Genomic DNA, 18,670 nt, shown 5'->3' on the forward strand with positions numbered 1-18,670 from the left:
CAAGTTCACACAGTTCATAAGTAGTAGGTCTGGGATTTGAGGCCAAGTGTTCTTCCTATTAGAGGATGGGAAACTGAACTAAATAATCTCTTAAGGTTCCCTCTCAATCCAAGGATTTAAAAATTCTATTTTTAAAAAAATCTGGTTCTGCAACTAGAGTTTTCCATTTTGCCATCCAGAAGGTGGGTTGGAGGAGCTCTCTCTGCCTGCTGACAAAAACAGTCATGGGTGCCTAAGGTTTGTTGGCAGCCAACTCCCTTTTCTACACTCTGGGATCATGGGTAGTTTCCAGAATCTCCCTTTTCAATCCTCCTCCCCCAAACTTGAATTCCGGTAACAGACCAAATATTCTAAATAAACATGGAGAGATGGAGAAGATCTGGCTGACAGTAGGTTATTAGGCATAATAAGCATAAAGCTCACATCTGGGGAACCACTCCATCTGAAAAAGATGAAATTCTAGGGCAGCTGACAAAAAAATTGCTTTTATGACCAGCACCTGGCTCAAAGTCTTACTTTCTATATCACTCCTTCTCTTGTGCCCTCTTCAATCCTCAGAAATTTCTCAATTCCTGTCAATGGTTCCTCTGATAACTTGGTCCCACAATTTCTAAATCTCTACAACTTCAATAATCAATTCAATCTCCATCACCACCCCTACTTTGGCATCATACTAACATCATACAATCTAAGAGCCAACCATTTCAATTTTAACACCTCCAATATGTTGAATTTTCACTCTACCTACCTTTCTTTCACTTCCATTCCTTCACTCCCACAAAATAACTACCAATCCCTAGGCTTCACATCCTAACTGTTTGACCCTGGGAACTTTAGTTAAACTTAGTTTCTTCAATTGTAAAACTGGCATCATAATAATAGCACATACTCCATTAAGTTCTTGTGAAGATCAAATGAGATAACATTTGTAAAGTGCTTAGCACAATTTCTGCCCCAAAGCATACAATTAGTAAATGTTTGTTCCCTTCCCTTGTTATCTCCTTCTTATTCTTCTAGTCAGACCTCTTCACTACTTAGATTTCACATGCCTTATTAAACCAAGATCTGGCATTGTAATGTCATTATTGACAATGGTAGAATTCCTTACCTCCGAAAGATCTTCCACCATTCCTGGTATGCTAATCATCAACACTGGATCAACCACGCTATCTGACTACTTGGATTTTGCTCTTGGGTTCTGCTGAGTCAGTGAAGAAAGGCTAAAAATGGAACTGATTCCATCCATTTTGAATTGATGATATGTGACTTCAGCTGTACCCTCACTGCTTCTGAGCCATCCTTCTCTTCTTACACCCCCCCCCCATTGACTACTTTTCTTTACTGGCACTTTTTTTTTAACATTTCATTTATTTATTTATTTTCACATTACTACAATAGTGTTGTTGCAAAAGTAAACATAATCCCCCTCCCTCCCCACAGAGACAGAGAAACTCCAAGAAAAACAAAATTTAAAGAAGGAAAAAAAGTGTATTTCAGTCTGTGTCCAGCTACCATCTTCTGTCTCTCAGATGGATCTCATTCTTTATCATAAATTCATCAGAGAAGCTGTTTCAGTAACTTTCCCCCCACAATTACAATTGCTAACTGTATTTCCCTCCATTTTATTCCTCCCCATTCCCATTTATTCTATTCTCTCTCTCCTTTAACCCTGTCCCTCCTCAAAAGTGCATTGTATCTGGATTACCCTCTCACACAATCCCCTCTCTTCTATCACCTAGACCCCTTCCTCTGTCCCCCTTTCTCCCACCCCTTTGCTCTCCTATTTTCTCTAGGGTAAGATAGATTGCTAGACCCTATTGAGTGTGTATGTTATTTCTTCTCTGAGCCACTTCCAATGAGCATGAAGCCTCTCTCATTCCCTCTTACTTTCCCCCACTTCCACTCCATTGCAAAAGCTTTTTCTTGACTCTTTTATGTTAAATTTAATAGCCCATTCTACCTCTCCTTCCCCTTTCTCCCAGTTTGTTCCTTTTTCATCCATTGACTCTAACTTTATAATATGTTATACCTTTATATTCAGTTCCCTCCTATTCCTGGCACTTTCTTAAGCACTTAAAATGTGATCAAATTTAACTAAGAACATTTTTTCTCTTGACCTTTTCCATTTCTTTCTCCCCTTTTAGTGCTAAACATCTTGAGGGAGCTAATGATACTTTAACTTTCTCTCCATACACTGGCTCCTCAGTCCTTTGTTATGTGGTGCTAACTGTATTATTCCACTGAAACTGTTTGCTAAAACATCCAGTGATCTCCTAAAGGTCAGATTCATGGTTCTTTTTCGATTTGTCTTTCTGATGACTTCACTGCAGCATTTAACACTGTTCAACACCCAATCCTTAGCCTCAGGGACCCTATACTCTTTTGATTCTCCTAACTCTCTAGTTGTTCCTTCTCTGCCCCCTCATTATTTCTTCATTCTGTTACCAACTCCTTAAAGCAGATCCCCCTCTTTCATTAAGGTTCTACCGTCAACTTTCTCTTTTCTGTCTTCTTTGGCATCTCATTTACTCCAATAGTTCAAAATGAATTTATATCTCTAAGACCTTAACTTGTCTCCCCAATTCTAGAGACACATTTCCATTGATCTTGAAGAAAATTTTGCCTAGATATTGTAGGATCATTTTTCTTGCCCACTAAACTTGCTCCTCCTGCAGACAAAATTATTTTCTGTTCTAGTCTCCTCTGAGACATTGAAATTATCTTTAATTATATATTTGCTTGAATATTCAATCATTTACCAAGTAGAGTCAAATCCATCTCTCCCCACACACAATATTGATAAGCGCCTATCAGGTTCTTTGTATTACCAATTCTACAATAAATATAACCACCACATATCTATCTGAACTATTACAATAGTAACCTAATTGGTCCTCCCACCTTACTCCCTCCATCATGCAATCTATTCTTTATATTGCTGCCAAACATCTCTACATTTAGCTTTGCTCACACCATTTTTATACTCAAGGCTTTTCAATGGCTCCCAAGAGTTTAACATATAAAGTTCAAACTTTTTTCTGTCATTCAAATTATACCATAATCTGGCTCCAACCAACTTTGTTCTACTTTCACTTGTTTCCCACTATCTACTCTATGCTCCAGTCAAATTCATCATTCTTTTATATATGTCCTAGAAGCTTTTGCCTCTGTACTTTTCTTTGCCTGCTCCTTATGCAAAGGGATGGTCTTTCCCAATCTGTCTTTGAATTCCTACCCAAACACTAAAGTTGAACCCAAATGTTGCTTTCTCCAAGGATGCTTCCATGTTTCTTCTTTTGCTGTCATATAATAATGTTTTTGCATATTTCTTTTGCCTTCTTTATACATTATTATTAGTCATAAGGATAAAGATTAGGAAATAGATCTCATTGATACAGGGAATTGCAAATGAGAGAACTCTCTTTACAAATGCATGTTAACATCTTTGATGAAACTTATAGAGTAGGCCAAAAAGCATATAAAGATTAAGCGATTTGTTTACATTCAAACTATCACCATAGGTCAGAGACTAAACTTAAATTCTGACTTTGAGACCAGCTTCTACACCATAATACTCCTCATTCATATATTATATCCCTTGATAGGCCTATGATCTTTATGAGGGTGGGAATATATCTTGTCTAAATTTTGTATTTCCTGCAGTGTGATTCTTAAGATTTTCTTGAATTAGCCTTAGGTGCACAGCCTCCCCAGAGTTCTTTGATTTGGCCATTTGCAAAAAAATGAGATAACTTAGAAAAGAGAACTGAACTGGGTTCAGGATGCCTGAGATCTTAGACTTTACTAGCTTGTAACTTCGGCCAAATGGTTTCACCTCTTTTGGTCTCAGTTCCCTTATCTGTAAAATGAGAGTGTTTGATTAGATCATTTCCAAAATCCCTTCCAGCTTCAACAATCTAAGATTATACTCTCTTGTTTTACAAGAACTAATCCAAGCTACAGTTGTACAGAAAGAAAAGTATCTTCTTCATTCGCTTTCTTTCATTTCAGTCTCTCTTTATACCAGAGTAAATCTCTCCTTCAGATGCTTTGTACCAAAGGGAAGTATCTATAATTGTAGAATTTCAGACTCATAAATGAAAAATGAGGTATTAAGGACCTTCCTAGAACTCCTTAAATAATACCAAAAAGATAGTTGTCTCCTTGACCTATACAGGAAGATGATAGTATTATCATTTCAAAAAGGCCAGCTCTTTGACCCAAGTGCACTGATTTTACATGAACTAATGATAGCGGAGAATCTTTGAAAGACTTTAATAACTTACTCAGAACTCAGTTAAATATTGACTGTCATACTGATACACAAACAAGTCAGTAAGAATCCATTTACAATGATATTATCTCTGAAGCACTGTTATCTCTAAAGAAGATAATAGAGGGAAAATCAAATGTAGAAACTGAAAAGATACAAAGATACGTTATTCTTTGGACTTTTATTTTGTTCATTCCATTAAAAAAAGAGCTCTTTCTGAAATATCCTCTTTATCTCATCTCTGGGGAAGGGTATGGACACCACCTAAGACTAGGTGGATAGAACAACCAGGGGAGAGTTGAATGTTAAATTTTCAGTGTGAACAGTTGCACCTCAGAAATAAGCAAGCACTACAAATAAGTGTTTGTTTTGTTGTTTTGTTCATAGTCTAAGATTTAAGAAAATTATAGAGAAAATATTAATAGTTCAGATTAAATTTAAAAAGCATTTTCCCCCTAGAGGGCCAGTTTTAAAATATTTACCAGCTAACTCTGAGCACAGGTGCCAAGATCAAAGTCTGTGACCACACTTGGAAAAGATGAATTCAATTTAGGCAGGAGTTGTGCCAAAGAGGTGAGATCACTTGGTTATATTGCAGGATTATGGAGGCCAAGGTCACAGATTTTATTCCATTATGGGTCTTTTGGATGCACCAAGAAGAAAAATTCTGTTCCTTAGCCTTTAAGCATGGCCTCCCCCCCCCCAACAAAAATTGAAAGAGAAAAAAAAAGAACACAAAATGGTAACATGCAAACTACCTTCCTCCTGAAAAGAAAAATTAAACCAGATGATATTATCAGGAGTGACTTCTTCCTGAAAAGGGCAACATGAGGTGCAATAGTCACTATGATTTTTACAGGTTGCAAGTAGAGTTGAAAGTCTCAAAGGGAAATGATAGCTTTGGTCCTAGGACTTTGGGAAATGGACCAGTTCTCCCATTTGACTATCATCTATACATGTAGGAACCCAGGATCCTAGGATTTAGAACTGGAAGGGAGCTTATAAATCATTTATATGGTGTTTAACTTGAATAGAAATAGTTCCCTGAAGACCTCATATTGATTTAGAAAGCCACAAGTCTCTCTTATATTGTATTTTTATTTATTTATTTTCTTAAATATAGACCAATTACATTTTTTTAGGGTTTTTTTTTTTTTGGTAAGGCAAATGGAGTTAAGTGGTTGCCCAAGGCCACACAGCTAGGTAATTATTAAGTGTCTGAGACTGGATTTGAACCCAGGTACTTCTGACTCCAAGGCCAGTGCTTTATCCACTACGCCACCTAGCCACCCCCATATTACATTTTAATCTAGTTTGTGCTACATATAGGATTTTGCAGGTTCTGGACACATGTTTGATATTTCATCTAATTCTCTTATTTTATATATAAGGAAACTGAGATCCAGAAGGTTAAAAACAAATTGCCTGAAATGCCATAGCTTATAAGAGAAGAATTAGGATTTCAATCCAAAGTCAATGTTTTTAGTTTTTAGCTTTTTTTTTTAAATTCTGGAATACTATAGGAATATTCACATCAAATAGAAATACCTGACAAGGAAATAGGGAGAGATTAAATTTTTTAAAAAAAATAATTATTAATGTCTTTTGTTTTTATATTATCTCCCTACCCAGAGAACCAACTGTTGGAACACAAATATTGGAAAGAAAAAAGAAAATTCCCTTTGGCAAAACCAACCAACCCATCAACTTTGGGTCTCTGACTTTCTGAGACTAGGTTTCCTCATTGCTTAGTCAAGTTTCATTTAAGATAACTCTTAACCTAAGCCTAAACCTATGATCTCCTTTTAAATTCCTGGGATTTGAGTAATCCCCCCCCCTTACTGTATTCCTTATCAGAGATCCTAAAAGTTAGCACTCTCATAAACTCTGAACTATTTGAAAGGTTGTCCTGAGATTCTATCTCTAGCTACATCACAAAAGATTTCAACTGTTTTCTAGCAGTCATCTACCTGAAGACTGGGAGTGAAAGTTTTTATCAAAGGAATATTTCTAAGATGTGGGGCAGCACTTTGCCCAAAATTCTTATTAAAAAAAGAACTTCTGGGCAAGCCAGGCAGCTTCTGTCCAGACCACATCTTTGTCCAATTACTAAGGAGGGAACTTTCAGAGGTAGGGTTCCTACTGTTCCTTCATTTTCAGATTTATCCATGTGACTCCATTTTGGAATTTTATGGCAGAGATACCAGAGTGGTTTGATATTTCCTTCTCCAGCTCATTTTACAGATGGGGAAACTGAAGCAGAAGTTGTGACTTGCCCAGCTAGTAAGGGTCTGAGCACAGATTTGAACTCAGGAAGATGAGTCTTCCTGATGCCAGGCCTGGTGCTCTACTTCACTAACCTGAGGTAGGGTTATCAAGGAACTAATGGGGCAGCTAGAGGGTATTACTGAGATGAGGCATCCTGAAATATCTTCATTCCTCCTTGGATGAATGCCTTTTTCAGCCTTAGGTAACATGTAAGTGAGTGGCTAGGTGGAGCAATGGATAGAGAACTGGAACTGAGTTCAAATCTAACCCCAGACATTTACCAGCTATTTGATCCCAGTCTGGTCACATAATCCTCTTTTCCTCAGTTTCCTCAACTGTAAAATGAGCTGAAAAAGGAAATGGCAAACCACTCTAGTATCTCTGCCAAGAAACTGCCAGATAAGGATCACAAAGTGTCAGACATGACTGAAAATGACTAAGTAATAACAGCAATGGAGAGCAAATGAATTAGCATTGGTGAAAAAAAAAGAGTTGGATTTGAATTCTAACTCTTTTACTAACTGTGTGACTTTTGGTGAGACACTTAATTTCTTTGAACTTCATTTTCCTTTCATTTTGAAATGAGGTTAACTCAGATGACTGCTAAGGACCCTTCCAGATCTAAGTACAGCTATCTTTGAGCATGGAGGGACAAATGTAGTGCAATCATTGTCCCTCTGAGAAAAGGAGGATCTTTTGTTTTTGGTGGTGGTGGTGGTGGTGCTTGGTGTTGTGGCTATGGTTGTTGGGCCAGACCTGTGACTTCAATATTATGGAAGAACTTTCAGTGGTGAAATTCCCTCTACCCATGCAGATTAGCAATTCATCTATAAATTACAAACCTCATAGAATTATCAAGGGGCAGTAAGAAGTTAATAACTTTCCATAGATCACAAAGCTAAATTATGTCAGGGACAGGATTAGAATCCAGGTCTTCCTGACTGTAAATTCCTTTATCTATTATCTCATAATACCTTTCAAAGGGGAAGGTATTTGTTAGAATTCTGAATGTTTCCTGATATTCACCATGGCACAGAAAAACATAATATGAAACATAATCAGTCCATCTGGGACAATAGAATAATCATCAGATTTGAATCTAGACCTGGAACCTTAGGCCTAATTCTGCCTCTCATTAGCCAAGTGACCTTGGACAAGTCACTGAAGTTCAGAGAGCTATATGATATTCCTTTGATAATAACAAAGCCTTATAGAAGTGAGAGGTATTATTCTAATACAGAGCAAGCTCTTTCTGCATGGTTGGTTGTAGTTTACTCTGTGGAATAATTTGATTTGATTTAATTTGATTCATCCATGTAAATCATGAGGAATAAACAAGTGGCCTAAAGCTCTGTTATCCCCAAGTACAACCTCTGTAGCACTCAGAAGTTACATAAAGTCCCTCTAATGAAACCACACAGTTAGACACTAACTTATTCTGAGGAAAATAAACTGCTCTGGTGAGTAAGGAAGAGGGTAGCAGGCAAATACATATATTTTAGATTAAGAAACACAGGCAGTTACCATTTTCAGGAGATTCATAATTCTCCCATCAACATCCCCAGGTGCCAGATGGTTGGTAATGCAAGAAAATGAAGAATACACAGACACAAAATACTCTTAAAAATCTTCTCTACCATTGTCTGAAATCACAGTTAGTTACTCCTTTAAATGAATGCATTTTCAGCCTTAGGTAATATATGGGGAAGAGGATAGAATACTGGACTTAAAGTCAGAAAGACTCATCTTCCTGAGTTAAAATCTTGTCTCAGACACTAGTTGGGTGATCCTGGGCAACTCACTTGACCCTGTTTTCCTCAGTTTCCTCCTCTGTAAAGAGAGCTACAGAAAGATACTACAGTCTCTTTGCCAAGAAAACCTCAAAGCGACTGCACATTGTAACAACATTTTATAAGGAAAAAAAAAGAAGTGTTTTTCATCCACTTATTTTTCCCTTGAGTAGATGGCTAAGTCAATCCTTTTAAGCAATCTCAGATAATATTCAAAAGGCCCTGGTTTGGAGCTCAATGCCATCAGAAAACATCACCCATTAGTAGAAATTTCAGGACAATCTTTTCATCAATAGGGAATCCATCTCCTATAGGAACTCCAAGATACCAGCAATATCTGGGAAACTAAAGAATCCTAGTCATTCCATAAGTTCATAAATTCCATAAGGGAATGAGGAGAAGGGGAAATCTGAATTGCAAAATTCAATCCTTTTTTTAAAAAATATGGTTACCATATTTCTTCCTTTTGAGCAAATTGCCATCCATTTCTTCCAGTTTTCCGTCATTTCCCAGGTAAATTCCAATTATACTCAGTTAATTCTTCCTACTACAAATTGCCTCATGAAGTAAAATACGCATCTTTGTCCTCTTACTCTTTGTTTGACAACTGAAGACCCATGTCTTACATAGGCTAGATTTAATTTCTGGAATTATTTGTTTTTCATTTTATGTTAGTTCTATATTGAGCATGGTTACTGATATAACTTGAGAGATAGAAGAAACTTCATAAGATAATTTTTTTCCAATCCCCTTGTTTTACAAAGGCTGGAAGAATTAATACGATTTTTCCATTCACACATTAAATTAGTAGCATAGCCTTTACAAATTACTTGGGTTTTCTATCTCCAACTCCAGTATCCTTTCCACTGCACTATATCAACAGGGTAATGCTTCTTTTTATGTAATGATTTCTGTATTTCTGCTCTGTCCATATTTAGCCAACTCTTATTTAAATACTATTATGATCATTTGCAATTGCATATGTACTATGTGATTATAGATTTTAATCTGGAAGGGACCCTAGAGGCCATCTTGAGGCTTAGAGAAATTAAATGACTGATCACTCTGGAACAGTTGGAGGAGGGATTTTAACCTACTGAGACTCCTTAGCCAGTGCTCTTACCATGATTCCTCAGTGACATGGAAAATCCCAAACAAAGGCTAATGAATTTTTAAAATGAGAAAAAAATATTGTCTCATTTTTCAGTTTATTTACCAGAAACTTAATCTTTCTTTGTTAAGACTAATATTAAGATTAAATTGTATTCCCTAAGCACATATCATCTGATGGAAAGAAGAATGACTCCAAAACTTTCTGAGAGATAAGAAGAAGCCATTTTGGGTCCTCTTCCTTCCCCATTGGCCCCCATAGCTAATTCAAAAGTAAAGATAGTGTGAAGTAGTGAAAAGATTATTGGATTTGGAATCAGGAGCTGGCAATTAATAAAAAAGCTCTAACATTGTGTAGTCACACAATGGGCAAATTCAGTGGTGAGATTCAGTGGGTTCCCACTGGTTGGGCAGACTCTATAAGTAATTTTATATTGAATTCCGGAAACCAGTTGTTAAAATGGCACTTGAAATCAAGAATCTCTCTCTAAGCTGCTGAATGTGGAAATCAAAAATTTACATTCCTTACTCTTTTTTTTTAACATGCATCTGAGCAGTAGCATTTTCTAAGCAGAAAATGTTCATTCTATCCATAGATGAAAAGAAATTGATAGGACTATACTAGTAATATGTATTTATTCATTTCTTAAAACTTGTTAAACCTTTGATGAAATACTACATTTTAATTCCCTCAGGTTTTTTTTTTTTTGTTACTTCAGTAAACAAACTTATAACTTAAAGAGAATAAGTGTCAAATAACCAGGGGGTGACAAGCTGTCTTTTTCTTCTGCTTTGTTTTACTCCCCAAATTTCCCTGGGATATTATGAGTGCACTGATGTTCCCCGAATGGTGAAATCTAGAGGAAGCTGGACCACAATGAACCAATAGAAATACAGATTTCAAGGGTTATCTTCTTGCCTATTTTGGAATTCTTGGAAGTAGAAGAAAAAAAGCATTAGAGTAGGTAGAGTGAGTTTTGGTGCTGTGTCTGTTACAATGTTGGCTGCTGTGACTATGCAGTTGCTTTTGCTCATGAGGTTACATTTGTTTATGGTGAGTAATATAACAATCTAGTTTTGTGAACCTCTTTTATTTTTCTTATTTGAGTATTAAATGCATGAAATATTAAGCTACCTTTTATTATATCTTTTTGTATACTTAAACCAATCATTAGGACAGAGAACTGGTTGTTAATTTATTTCAATCCCACACTGGGCTGAGTCCCTTTATCTTTGTGGTGTCTCCATTTTTTCAAGTGTAAAATGTGTATGACAGTCTTTGCTTATCTCGTGGGATTATTGTGAATAGAGTTAGTTGATGAGTAAACAAGCATTTATTAAATGCTGACTCTGTAGCAAGGACTATATTGTGTTGGAGATGCAAAAAAAAGGTTAAAAATAACAACAATAAAACAAACAAGAAAACCATGGTCCCTGTACTCAAGGAACTCATTCTAATGGGAGCAAATAACTATATATACATATATATATATATATATATACAGAGTACAGATTACATATAGATTAAATGGAAGCTATTATCAAAGGGAAGATATTATCATAGGGAAGGGAAAATAGAGAGAGAGAGAAGGTGAAGTGGTAGAGAAAGATGAGAAAGGCCTTGGGCAGAATGAAGGAAGAGTCCTGGCTCTGTGGTTAGAAGACCTGATTTTGAATTTTGAAACTCTTTCATATTATCTGTGTGAATTTAGAAGAGTTATTTTGCTTCTCCTGTTCTCCCTTTCCTCATCTGCAAAATAAGGAAGTTTTACTATAGCCTTGTTCTTAATCCTTTTTCCTGCCTTGGACCCCTTTGGTGAACCCTGAGGACCCCATCCCAATATTATTTTTATAAGCATAAAATAAAACACAAAGGACTATAAGGGAAATCAACTGTTTTCTAATAAATTTTATTTTTTTAAAAGACAAGTTCTAAATTGTGCTACCTACCTCACAGGGTTGTTCTTGGTAGAGAGAGAATAGTATAAGCAGTTTTATTATTAATATGTTATGTTGTTAATATAATATGTCAAGTGTAATATAAGCATTTATATTATTATAGTAAAATGATATTAATGACAGTGTACTATAAGCAAGCAATATTTCATTAATAGGAATGATAGTAAACAGTTGTGTTATTAATATATTTTGCTATATTATTAATAAAGGCATGTCAATAGGCATTTAGTAGATGCTTACTGTGTGCAAGACAAGAAATCTTAGATTGAAAGATCTCTCAGTATTAGATACGTGCTCTAGAGGATCATCACAAAGTAGGTTTTTAACCTGAAGTCGGTGAAGCTGTGTTTTTAATTTTAGTAATTGTGTTTCAGAATAATTGGTTTCCTTTGTAATCCTAAATATTTTTATTTTAATGCGTTTAAAATCCTTTTCCTAAGAAGTCGTTAGGTTTCAAACCCCGCCCCCTTTCCCCTCCCCCCCACACAGTGGGGGGAAAGAGGAGAGGGGAAGATCCCCAGCATACAAATCGGTTAAGAACCCTAGTCCTACAGAGAACCCCTCCCCAAGGAGGCAAGTAGGCAGCAGGAAAGTTCCAAGTGCACACTCCTTGCTTTAATCAGAAGTTTATGAGCTAGGTCTTCAAGGGTTAAAGACGGGGCTGCCTGCAGCTTGGGTCCTGTTCTCATCTTGTGAGTTGTAACTGAGTCCAAAGCTGAGGATTAGCCAACGTTCCCAAGGCCTCGGCAGTCTGGCATCTCTTCTGCGTGGCAAAAGGGAAAAAAATTAGTAAACACGCCCAGCTCGGAGAGTTTCAAAGCCCCGGGTATACAGACACACACACACACACACACACACACACACACACAACACACACACAGAGTCAAGTCACTCTTTTTTTCATCTCCCATCTCCTCCATCTGCCTCCCCCACCCAGCTCCCTGCCGAACCCAGAATAGGGTCAGTTGACTGATCTCATTTTTCACTAGGGCGTTATCTCCTGAGCTGGATTCCACGCGTGCAGCCCAAGTCCATCCCAAAGCCTCCTGCCCGACACCCACTGTTTTTAGGGGGTGGGGGGTGGTGTCCTACATTTTTTTTTACCTTTTGTTGTCAGTTTACCAGGCGCTTGAAAAGGGGGAAGGGATGACTTGGGAGGATGAGAAAGCAAGAAATAGTCACTCTTCCCTCCCCTCCAAAAAAAAAAAAAGAGGAAAAGCTGTCTCCTGCCCAGACAATGACATAGCAGAATTCATGTTTCCCCCAGTCTAGGCAGTCAGACTGCTGTAATACTTTGCAACGCTATTAGCATGTGGTTTCTTTTCTCTCTTTCTCTTTTTTTGCAAACCTTTGAGAAACAGGCGCCCTCTCCTTGCCCTGCTCGGAGCTGCAGAGGAATTGAGGGGTGAGGCCAGGGCGGGAGGAGGGGGAGAAGGAGCAGAGAGAAAAAGGGAAAGAGAGGGAGAGAGCTTTGCCTTCTTGGTGGAGGCTTTCCTGTTACTATCACTGTAGCGTTTTTTTAGCCAATCTCTTAACTATGACGTCTGGGAGGCTGGATTCATGGCTTGCACATAATATTTAACACACCCACCAAGAAGGCGAGCTGCAGCAGTACTAGCCCAACCAGTCTCCAGCATGCAGGGTAGCTGAAAGGGGGTATTCAGGCTGCACCTGCCCAAGCTCTCCTTTTTCTCCTCTCGGAGGTTCGCTTTCTCTTTCTCGCTTCGCCCTCTCCCCTTCTCCCCACCCCCATCCTCTTCTCTTAGGGCAGAAATGTAAGGGGGAGCCGAGATCCAAGGAGAGGCATCATCTCCCCCCCTCCCCACCCTTTTCCCCTCCCCACCCCTCGGCGGAGCAGCTACCGATTCCTGGGAGCGTCGCCTCCCCTCCCTTCCCAGCGCCCCCCCCCCCAGCTCCGTGCGTCCTTTGTGCCAGCTCTCCTTTTCGCCTGGGCGGCCGTGTCCACGCCGAACCCTTCAAGTGCCTGGATATCGAGCTTCAGCACCGCGGGTTCGAGCCCAACCAGCCGGGACTCTGGCTGCCCCGGGGCGCTGGAGGTGGCGGTGGTGGATGGAAGGATTTGGAAATCTTATAAGCGCAACCTTTGCACGCCAATGTTGGTAACCGGGCTGCTGCGGTCGAGAGCGCGTCCCGTGGCTGCTCTTCCTGCTGCATCGCGGGTCCCTTTCCAGAGGATGGGAAGACGCGTCTTCTCTAAGCACTATGGATGATTCTTTTTTCCTCTCCTGAATTCTTCACAGGGTGCTGCATGTGTGTGTTTGTGCGTGGTTTTTATTTTTAATCCCCCCATCTTTTTTTTCTCCTTTTAGTCGTCCTCCATCTCTCCATTCTCCTTTGGGAGGGGAGGAACCTCCCTGAGATCCATCCATGTATTAAGCAGAGTAATGATGATGATAATATTAATAATAATAAAAGAACAGTTTCTAGATGGCACGTTTTTGTGAATTTTTTTGCAAACAGTTTTTTTTTCTAAACATAAAAAGGGAGGTAATGAAGACTCCTAGCTTCTAAGTGTATTTATTTTTTAAACTATCTTATGAAGATAACTTTATTGACTTTAATTATTTGATTTGTTCGTGAGTAGCATAGATTTATTTTTTTAAAAAAGGAGCTTTTTCTGTGAAAAAGCCTCTTCCACCTACCATTACCAACACCTCCTCTCCCCCAAGCCTTCCATACACACTTTAAGCTATTTAAAACTCTTAATTTATTAGTCTCTTCCTCGTGACAACCTCCCCCCCCCCCCCCCCCGGTCTCTTTAAGTCTCCTTGGCCATGAAAATGATCTTGGTCCGTAAATTCCGGGTGCTCATCCTCATGGTGTTTTTGATTGCCTGCACCATGCACATTGTGATCGATCTGTTACCAAAGTTGGAGAAGCGCGCGGCGAGGAGCGATGGGGACCCCGGCTGCTCCTGCTCTCACCCCCCGAGCGAGGAGGCGCAAGGCTGGGGAAAGCAGAGGACTAAGAGCGGGGCTGACTCGGGCTGGCCTAACAAACACACCCTGAGGATCCTGCAGGACTTCAGCAGCGACCCGAGCTCCAACCTCACCTCCCACTCGCTGGAAAAGCTCCCCGGGACTGGACCAGGGACTGGCGCCGGCGCCGGGGCCGGGGCCGGGGCCGGGGCCGGGGCCGGGACAGTGGCAGCCGCCGACAGGTCCGAGGCGGAGGCGGCGGCGCTGAAGAGACTGGAGTCCGGCGGGGGCGCTGGTGGAGGCGGCGGGCAGCGAGGTCTTCCCCACAAACACCTCATTCAAGATGGGAGCAGGGCGAGCAAAGTGCCACTGGGGAAGGACGGGTCTAAGCTGGCCGCGCTGTTCCAGCACCCCCTCTATAATATCGCCATCCCGCCTCTCACCGAGGACGATGTCTTGTTCAACGTGGAGAGTGATATCCGATTTAACCCCAAAGTGGCTGAAAATCAGGAATGGTGAGTCGAGTGGCTGGGGAAGGGGCGATGTTTCTGTGGCCACTGCTGGAGAGAACCCTAGGGAGCCTGGGGCTTTGAGGAGAGGGGTGATTTCTTTAGAGGGACGGAGGAGAGGCACCGAGATGGGGTGGGGAGAGAGGAACGGAAAGGGGAGGATGCTTCCCAAAATCTACTCTCAAGTTTTGCTAGACATTGCTAGCACAATGAGATTTTTCCTTTTGAAATCCTAAAGGGTTGAGGGGTGGGGAGCGGGGTAAGGGTGAGGAGAACTGAATTCTGCCGAATGATTATTCGCAATTACAGACATTACTAAAAAGTGCTCTAATCAGAGCCATCAAGACCTGAAATGAAAATTATCTCAGTAATTCTACCCAGCCAGGGTCAGAGATACTACCCCTGAGGTCTTATGTCCAAAATGGTTTTAGGCTTAGAGAAAGCGCGATCTATGTGGAAGATCTTCCGTAAATACAGTTCTCATTGACCTAAAAAAAAAAAAAAATAAGTAAATAAATAGCCTTCTATTTACCACATCTCACTTGGAAAGCATTTGTGGGTTTTGCTTTAAATAAGGTTGAAACCTTTTTCTGCCCTGAGAATGATTTCCTGGTGGGTCTCAGAAGCGCCTAATGAATCTTCTTAAAATCAGTCATTGAGAATAAAATTAACTTGTCCAGTGTACAAGGGAAGCAAATGAGACTATCAGAAGTGATTTTTCATCGGAAGAATGATAATTGCCCTTTGACTTCATTTGAACTGGGAGGTAGGGAAGGTTTATGTGATTCGGGTGACTGTCAGAGACATTGGGAGATCGTTTCCTTAGAGTGGACCACCTTTTAAAAATGGCCTGCTCCAAGCCCTCCCTCCCTCCCTTCTTCCCAACTTCCCAGATCAAAATAAACACACAGATGTTGTAATCTAGAGTAGTGAAATATTAACTCCCTCCAAGGCCGGAGAAATTAACTGCCAACCGGCATTTTATATAATAACATTCTCAATGAACAGATGGTAAGAAAACTTCAAGATGTGGACGTCTGATGATAACCCTCCTCTCTTGAAATATAGGTTGTCTTTTCTACCTCCTCTATTCAGTCTCTACCTCCACTAATTACCCCCCCCCAGAGGAGTGTGCTCTGTACTTTGCCTTCCCCACTCGTTTTTAAAAGGGAAGCTCGAAAATTTGAAGGGGTGGAGAGGGCAGATATTCAGAGACTTGTCGCTAATGCAACAGCACCCTCTTTCCCACTCAGGGACATTGTTCAGGTCTCTGTCACTGCTTGGTACATACAATAAATATGAGACAGGCGGCAAGAGAGCAGCCACTCTGATTTCTTTCTTCCATTCCTTTCCCTTTTCCATTTTTGGATTTAGGATTGCAGAACAATCATCTGGAAGGGTGACCTTTTGGCCCCAAGTTAACAATCACTTAGGAAAGTTCCATTTTCCGCCCTTGACTCAGCTCCATGCTGCAGTCAGAGGGCTAGTTACAGTGACCATATGCACCACTGACCTCTAGAATTGAGGGATTTAATGGCAGAGCAAATGGGTGGGAAGGTCTTATTAGCTTTTACTCCCAAGGCTTATATAATTAAAATCCATTTAACACTTAGCATAATTCATACACCTCCTTGTTAGAACAATAGCTTAAAGCAAAAGGCAGATTTCCTGCAGACCTGGGATGTATTTGTGATTTACATTTAGAAGACAGTCAAGGAAATTGTGTTTCCTTTGCTCCCTAGGAACAATCTACAGTATAATTTTTTTAATTTGACATTATAATTGTCAGGCAATTTTCAGGACATATTCCTCATACAAAAGAGAGGTTCTGGATGACTTTGATATTTTGGTATCTGTCTTTCTTAAGTTGCAGCCATTCTACAAAGTCTTCAGAGAGTAAAGATTATAGTCTTTAAAGATATTACTAGATATTAAAACATCTAGACCCAGATAAATACACATATACATCCCTTAACCCATTCAGTAGAGTTGCCTTCCTACAATGTGTAGGGTTTTTTACAACTTATACCAAAGACTGAATAAAAAAAAAAACGTTTTCTTTGTGCCACTCACATGCCCTTAACATTCATGTAAAAATGGACATTTCTTTGTCTTTTCAGTTATTAATTCAGAACAACTCACAAGTAAATTTTTCCCCATCCCCTCCCCCCCTTTTTTTTGCTAGGCAAAATGAAGGTAATGAAGATGAAGAATTTTTACCCACTGGGGAAACATCTGTCGACACCTATCCCAACTGGCTAAAATTTCACATTGGCATTAATCGATATGAGTTATATTCCAAACACAGCCCTGCCATTGGAGCATTGCTGCAGGATCTGGTCTCCCAAAAGATCACCAGTGTTGGTAGGTGTTCATTCAATATGGTACTCTAGTTGTTTAACCCTGCCTTTGAGCTGAGGTATCTCTGCTGCTATCAGCCCAACATCTCCTTTAAGTGAGTGGTATGTAGTCAGTCATTCATTACTAAAGCATTGCTTCCGGGCACTATTAAAGTTGGCACTCATTTTAGGTTGGGAGCCTAAGAGGCTTTCTGAAGGGAATGCCTTGGATGCACTTAGCACTAAATGGGTTTTTACTCTTTTGCTGCAATGTGATCTTGCCAAAAAGGGGCAGAAAGAGAAAACAGTGGAATAGATATTGAGGAAAGATTTCTTTCAAAGCAGGAATCATGATCTTTCCCAAAGATTCATGTTAGGGTGTTCCCCAAATCTGCCTTTCTCAGTGTTGGGCATCAATTGTCACATTCTAGTATACGGTTCTGTTACTGACTCTCTAATAGAGTACATAACATACCAGACACTTTATGGTGCTCTGGGAAGGCAGAAGCAGATATCTAGAATCAGAATTTCTAATGACTTCAAACCATCTTCAAGTCAAGTTACTTTGCACAGGGAAGAACAGGACTTTATTTTCGTAGATCAACTTAAGCAGTACTTTTGGGGGGGGCAAAGGCACCTACAGAATGTGGTAGTTTGGGTATGCCATTGGCAGTTTTAAATAATCATCTTCAAGGTGACAACCATTTGTCAATTGGCATATGGGATGAAAGCAACACCTTACTGGGGAAACTAGGTCAGATGCAACATCTTTAGTGCTAGAATTGGATTTGTGGGGATTTATTTTCTAGTATGCAGGCTATTATTTCCAAACTCATTGATTTCAAAGGTGGATAAGCTAAATGCTTCTGAAAGACAGAATCAGGATAACCTGTGAACTGGGTGCTGTGGATTGTAATATACACAATACTTAACTTACAGTAGATGCTCAAAAGAAATGTTTATGAAATAAATATCATACCATCCTGCATGTGCTGCCTGGTCAAATATGTAGACATCCACAATAACAATTACTACTACATTATACATGATAGAAAGATAGATAGCTAGAGATCCTTAAATACATACATACATATATATATATATATATATATATATATATATAGGCATAATCTTTCTTTACAGTTGTGAATTAGAATCAAGAATGGCCAGCCCTTTCTGGAATCTTGTAATTCAGGATTACAAGAGGAACAAGAATAGTTTGTAGCCATATGTTACAGGAATGTATAGATTTACATTATAGACTAAGGGTTTTTCATTTTTCTTTACTCTGAATGCCAGATGTTCAGTTTGTAACTAATAGAGTAGGAAAGAGCTTTCTCCAAAGTTTGTGTTAATTATGTGTCAATAAGAGAGGAAAAATGAATTGAGTGCTCATCCCTAGCTTTTGTATGCTGACCTTGAATTGGTCTTCCCACTCTAACAACCTGTCACCAGCTTTGGCTTCTCTCTTCTTTGTTTCCAA

The 18,670-nt window shown here is 39.5% G+C and overlaps 1 protein-coding gene across 1 annotated transcript in view; it reads left to right on the forward strand.

The window, feature by feature from the left end:
* The first annotated feature begins 12,864 nt into the window (after window positions 1-12,864).
* Window positions 12,865-18,670, forward strand: part of FAM20C (FAM20C golgi associated secretory pathway kinase) — a 137,899-nt gene continuing 132,093 nt past the window's right edge. The window contains exons 1-2 of the mRNA XM_074205311.1: window positions 12,865-14,854; window positions 17,034-17,212. Coding sequence (XP_074061412.1) covers window positions 14,196-14,854; window positions 17,034-17,212 — 838 coding nt within the window. The 5' untranslated portion in view covers window positions 12,865-14,195. The remainder of the gene's footprint in view (window positions 14,855-17,033; window positions 17,213-18,670) is intronic.

This window comes from Macrotis lagotis, chromosome X (assembly GCF_037893015.1).
Source record: "Macrotis lagotis isolate mMagLag1 chromosome X, bilby.v1.9.chrom.fasta, whole genome shotgun sequence".
NCBI lineage: Eukaryota > Metazoa > Chordata > Mammalia > Peramelemorphia > Peramelidae > Macrotis > Macrotis lagotis.